At 40.6% G+C, this 6,000-nt stretch overlaps 1 protein-coding gene across 7 annotated transcripts in view; it reads left to right on the top strand.

Moving 5' to 3' along the window:
* adar (adenosine deaminase RNA specific) overlaps positions 1–6,000 on the top strand; it is a 166,390-nt gene that overhangs the window by 113,212 nt on the left and 47,178 nt on the right. Inside the window, exon 7 of one of the 7 annotated variants that reach the window (XM_051923243.1) lies at positions 5,061–5,214. The exons of the other annotated variants lie outside the window; for them this stretch is intronic. Within the exon in view, the coding sequence (XP_051779203.1) occupies positions 5,061–5,214 (154 nt within the window). The remainder of the gene's footprint in view (positions 1–5,060; positions 5,215–6,000) is intronic. 7 annotated transcript variants of the gene reach the window in all.

The raw sequence follows: 6,000 nt of genomic DNA, 5'->3' as shown, positions 1-6,000 counted from the left end.
GAACCATCATTTAGGCAAATTGCATTAATATGACCTTGCTTCAAGCAAGGCTATATACATAAATAATAAAACTGAAACTTGCATTTATAATGCTATTTGTGGTATAGCCCTACGGAATCGTATTAGGGCCACAGTGAAGAAAAAAAATATGGACACAGGGAAGAGAAAAAGAAACTATATGTCGAGAATAAAGTCGGCATGTTGACTTTATTCTCGACATTTCCACTTTAATCTTGACGCTTATGTCGAGATTAAAGTCGACATTTCCACTTTATTCTCATGGTTTATTTTATAATTAAAGTAGAATGTCGTAAACTAAATTTCATCCTAAAATCAATGTTTAATTTGCTAGATTTTCTCAAACCCCGTCATAATTTAATGTAGCACATTAAATGCTTTGTGTTGTGTTCCCCAACCCAGTTGTTAATCACTGTGCATTAAACTGACTTCCTCCGCACTAAGAGGAGGCGCTGGCAGCGATCGCCGCACAGAATAGTCAAAGTGAACTTTATTGTCATCTCAACCATATACAAGTATATACAGATAGAGAAAATTGCAAAGCTCAGGGTCCCCAGTGTAACAACATGACGTGCAAATAATAAATTAAAAATAGAATTAAAATTTAAATTTAAAATTAAAACACAAACAAGACAAGACATTGTGCAAAGGACAAGACAAAGAAGTAGCAGCAATACTGATGTGTAAGATATGTAATATAAATAAATAATAGATTTAGATAATACAGAAATTAGCAGTGTATGATATAGTTGTTTAAGACATGTGTAAAACAATGACAGGTCAGAATGTTTCACAGCAGAAGGATAACAAGAGTGTCAAAATACTTAAGGTCAGTATGAGATTTTCTCTACCTGCACACTCGTCTTTGCAGGACAGTGGCTCGTGTGTATGAAAGTTCTGTTTTTAGAGGTGGTTGAGGCAGTGTGGATGATGTAACGGGGCAGCCTGGTGTTAAGGAGTCTAACAGCTTGGGGGTAAAAACTCTCCTGCAGCCTGGCAGATCTGGCTTTGATGCTGTAGTATCTTCTCTGGATGGCAGAAGTGTGAAAAATCCATGTGAGGGGTGTAAGGGGTCCTGCACAATGCTGCAGGCCTTGCGGACACTGCATTTGTAAAATATGTCCTGTAGTGAAGGGAGAGGCACCCCCAATAATGTTCTGTGCTGTCTTCACTATCCTTTGCAGGCACTTGCGGTCAGATATGTTGAGCAGCTGCCATACCAGACAGTGATGCAGCTGGTCAGAACAGTCTCAATGGTGCCTCTGTAGAACATGGTGAGGATGGAAGGGGGAAGACTTGCTCGCTTCAGCCGCCTCAGGAAGTGTAGTCTCTGCTGTGCTTTCTTGATTAGTGATGAGGTGTTATGTGTCCACATAAGTCCCTCATTTATGTGCACACCGAATACATTCACTTCATGATATTCCTGCTCTCTGAAAATTTAGAATGCTAAGATAAATACTTGATATCATTTTCAGGATAAAATGCATTAAAGCAGGTATTAAACATGCACGGTAGTGTCGCGGTAGTGCTGCTCCCTTGCAGTAATGGGTCCCAGGTGTACGTTCAGTGTAGAGAACTTTATAGCACGTGTGATGAAGCTCCAAAAAACTGGATGTATGAATGGGTATCGCACAGGTTTAACTTAAATATTGTGTAAATGTTGGGTTTGTGATCTGGAGATCAGAAACACAAACACAGAATTCAATGGATGTTCTTCTGAGTGGGCTTTCTTTATTGCATGCGTGCTGTCCGTCTGACGTACCAAACCCTCAGCTCCTACCCTTCCTTTTTCTTTCTCCACCTAACCAATCACCACACGCTAAACGTCTTTGTGAAATTAAAACGAGTTATAAACTTAGACAACAGAGTGTTCAGAACTTTAAAAAAAAAATCTTCATTATACATGTTAATTATGCCATCCATTCAGGGTTGCTCTCATCCCAGCAAGCATTGTATGTGAGGCAGGAGCAAATCCTGAGAGCCAACACATCGCAGGGTGAATACGAGCAAAACATACACTAGCAGGGTCAATATACAGTGCATCCGGAAAGTATTCACAGCGCATCACTTTTTCCACATTTTGTTATGTTACAGCCTTATTCCAAAATGGATTAAATTCATTTTTTTTCCTCAGAATTCTACACACAGCACCCCATAATGACAACATTAAAAAAGTTTACTTGAGGTTTTTGCAAATTTATTAAAAATAAAAAAATTGAGAAAGCACATGTACATAAGTATTCACAGCCTTTGCCGTGAAGCTCAAAATTGAGCTCAGGTGCATCCTGTTTCCCCTGATCATCCTTGAGATGTTTTCTGCAGCTTAATTGGAGTCCACCTGTGGTAAATTCAGTTGACTGGACATGATTTAGAAAGGCACACACCTGTCTATATAAGGTCCCACAGTTGACAGTTCATGTCAGAGCACAAACCAAGCATGAAGTCAAAGGAATTGTCTGTAGACCTGCGAGACAGGATTGTCTCGAGGCACAAATCTGGGAAGGTTACAGAAAAATTTCTGCTGCTTTGAAGGTCCCAATGAGCACAATGGCCTCCATCATCCGTAAGTGGAAGAAGTTCGAACCACCAGGACTCTTCCTAGAGCTGGCTGGCCATCTAAACTGAGTGATCGGGGGAGAAGGACCTTAGTCAGGGAGGTGTCCGAGAACCCGATTGTCACTCTGTCAGAGCTCCAGAGGTCCTCTGTGGAGAGAGGAGAACCTTCCAGAGGACAACCATTTCTGCAGTAATCCACCAATCAGGCCTGTATGGTAGAGTGGCCAGACGGAGCCACTCCTTAGCAAAAGGCACATGGCAGCCCGCCTGGAGTTTGCCAAAAGGCACCTGAAGGACACTCAGACCATGAGAAGAAAAATTCTCTGGTCTGATGAGAACAAAGATTGAACTCTTTGGGTGTGAATGCCAGGCATCACATTTGGAGGAAACCTGGCACCATCCCTACAGTGAAGCATGGTGGTGGCCGCATCATGATGTGGGGATGTTTTTCAGCGGCAGGAACTGGGAGACTAGTCAGGATAAAGGGAAAGATGACTGCAGCAAGTACAGAGACATCCTGGATGAAAACCTGCTCCAGAGCGCTCTTGACCTCAGACTGGGGCGACCAGTTCATCTTTCAGCAGGACACGACCCCAAGCACACAGCCAAGATATCAAAGGAGTGGCTTCAGGACAACTCCGTGATTGTCCTTGAGTGGCCCAGCCAGAGCCCAGACTTGAATCCGATTGAACCATCTCTGGAGAGATCTTAAAATGGCTGTGCACCGACACTTCCCATCCAACCTGATGGAGCTTGAGAGGTGCTGCAAAGAGGAATGGGCGAAACTGGTCAAGCATAGGTGTGCCAAGCTTGTGGCATAATATTCAAAAAGACTTGAGGCTATAATTGCTGCCAAAGCTGCATTGACAAAGTATTGAGCAAAGGCTGTGAATACTTATGTACATGTGATTTCTCAGTTTTTTTATTTTTAATAAATTTGCAAAAACCTCAAGTAAACTTTTTTCACGTTGTCATTTATGGGGTGTTGTGTGCAAAATTCTGAGGAAAAAAAATGAATTCTTGGAATAAGGCTGTAACATAACCAAAGGTGGAAAAAGTGATGCGGTATGTGAATATTTTCTGGATGCACTGTAGCATAACAAAACCCCACATCCTACATGACTTTGAAAGGAAACTGAAGCACGCCGAGTAAACCCACCAGAAAACCATGCAAATTCAAGGCAGGAACACCCGGGACCCCCTTGCTGCGAGGCAGCAGTGCATCCTCCACGCCATTGTGCCCCAAATGATTAATACATGCTTTAATGCATTTCATCATGAAAATGATATCAGTATTTATCTTAGCATTCTAAATGTTCAGGGAGCAGGAATATCATGACGTGAATGTATTCTGTGCGGCGATTGCTGCCGCACCTCCTCAGTACAAGAGAAAGTCAGTTTAAGAAGCACGTACCAATTTAACATGGCTCGGGGAACACTTAGCACAAAGCATTTAGAGTGCTACATAACTTATTACGGGGTTTGAGAAAATCTAGTAAATTACATAATCATTTTACGTGAAGTTTAGTTTACGATGTTCTACTTTAATGACAAATTACGAGAACAAATTCAACATGTCTACTTTAATCTTGACATAAACAGCGAGAATCAAGTAGAAATGTCGAGAATAAAGTCAACATGTCGTCACACTATTACGCAGTACCCAGGTACATTACACTGTATTGAAAAAAAATAAAACAAGTACAACTTGGCTTGCAGTATTATTCAGTAGTATAGAAACAGTATTCACAGATTTGAACATAATGATCCATGTCCGACCTTTTAAAATCAAAGTATCTCCAGGCAACGGACGTGACTCCTTTTTTTCGGCAAAAGTTCTTCTATGTCATCATATTCAACTTTACGTCTGCTACAGCTTCAGTTTCAGAATGTTCTCTGCCCATTTTCTGTCCATTGTTGCATGCCTATTTAGCGGTGTAGCAATGAAAAAGAGCCCCAGTGCAACACTTCCACTAACGCATGTACTCCGTTGTATCTGTTTAGCGGTGTAGCAGTGAAAAAGGTCCCCCCTTAAACAGTTTCCTGCTGCGCCACGTTCAGAACGTTGTTTAGCCAATTTAAACCGATGTTGTGTTATTAGAAAAATCCATATCATAACAAAAATAGAAAATGGTTTTCGGTATGAACTGGCATACCGCCCAGCACTACTATTAGTAGTACTTTTTGTTATATAACCAATGACTGATATTGATCCAGAATGTTTTTAGTTCTGTGTTCAAGGACTGCCATGATGAAATTTATTTTCAAAAACATTTCTTTGGCAAAAATTTTAAATATGATAATTCACCGCCATTGACTGGATTATGGAGTATTTCATAGTGGAATATTCTATAGTCCAGTTTCTAAAGAGTAATCTTTTGAAATTTCACATATTGTAAATTAAATTCTTCTAATGGTGTATCTTTTCTACTGTCATTATGCATTACTTTCACACCTTTCAGTTAATTTTTTTTTTTTTTTTGTAGATTCACATATCAGGCAAAAGTAGGAGGCCGTTGGTTTCCCCCAGTCAGTGCAAACAACAAGAAGCAAGGGAAACAGGAAGCAGCAGATGCAGCACTAAGAGTACTCATTGGGGAAGCAGAAAAGGCAGCTCGCACAGGAGAATTTATACCTGAGGTGAGAGTGTGTGTGTAATTTAAGTAGCACACTTTGGTTTCAGTAACATCAAAAACAATGAAACCAGTTTTAAAATGCTTTCTTGAGAAAATAACAATGTTGTATGTCTTTTCTTTGTTCTTATTTTAGACATTAGATTGTTGTGTACTTGAGAAAGACATTGTAGATTAAAATTAGAGCATTCTGAAAATTATTTGTAACACTGAAAAACTGTAGCAGGCAAAGAAGAGATACAACATTGTTACTTTTTATATATATATATATATATTCTATAAATGTCCTAGTCTAAAGCTATTTGAGAAAAGCTGTAGTAGACACAAGAAAGTAAATTATTAAGTAGTAAAAAATTTGATTTCAGTCCATAGAAATAGTTAAGCCCTCACACATCATAATGTGTACTGATTCTAAAATCATGTATTGCAGAGGTGTCAGCTAATTGCGAGGAATTCCCACTCCATTCTTCCCTATAGGCCTCCAGTTTTGAAAGTATTGACTAGCAGTATCTTTATGTAAGCAAATGTTGGATTTTAGTTTTGGGATTAACTAAATACTCAGCTCAGAGTAGAGCCACTGCTCCTCCGCATCGAGAGGAGTCAGATGAGGTGGCTTGGGCATCTGATCAGGATGCCTCCTGGACGCCTCCCTGGTGAGGTGTTCTGGGCACTTCCAACCGGGAGGAGGCCCCGGGGAAGACCTAGGACACGCTGGAGGGACTATGTCTCCCGGCTGGCCTAGGAATGCCTCAGGATTCTCCCGGAAGTGCTAGAAGAAGTGGCCAGGGAGAGG

The sequence above is a fragment of the Erpetoichthys calabaricus genome, chromosome 2 (assembly GCF_900747795.2).
Source record: "Erpetoichthys calabaricus chromosome 2, fErpCal1.3, whole genome shotgun sequence".
In the NCBI taxonomy this organism is placed as follows: domain Eukaryota; kingdom Metazoa; phylum Chordata; class Cladistia; order Polypteriformes; family Polypteridae; genus Erpetoichthys; species Erpetoichthys calabaricus.
This window is presented reverse-complemented; position numbering and strand designations above follow the sequence as displayed.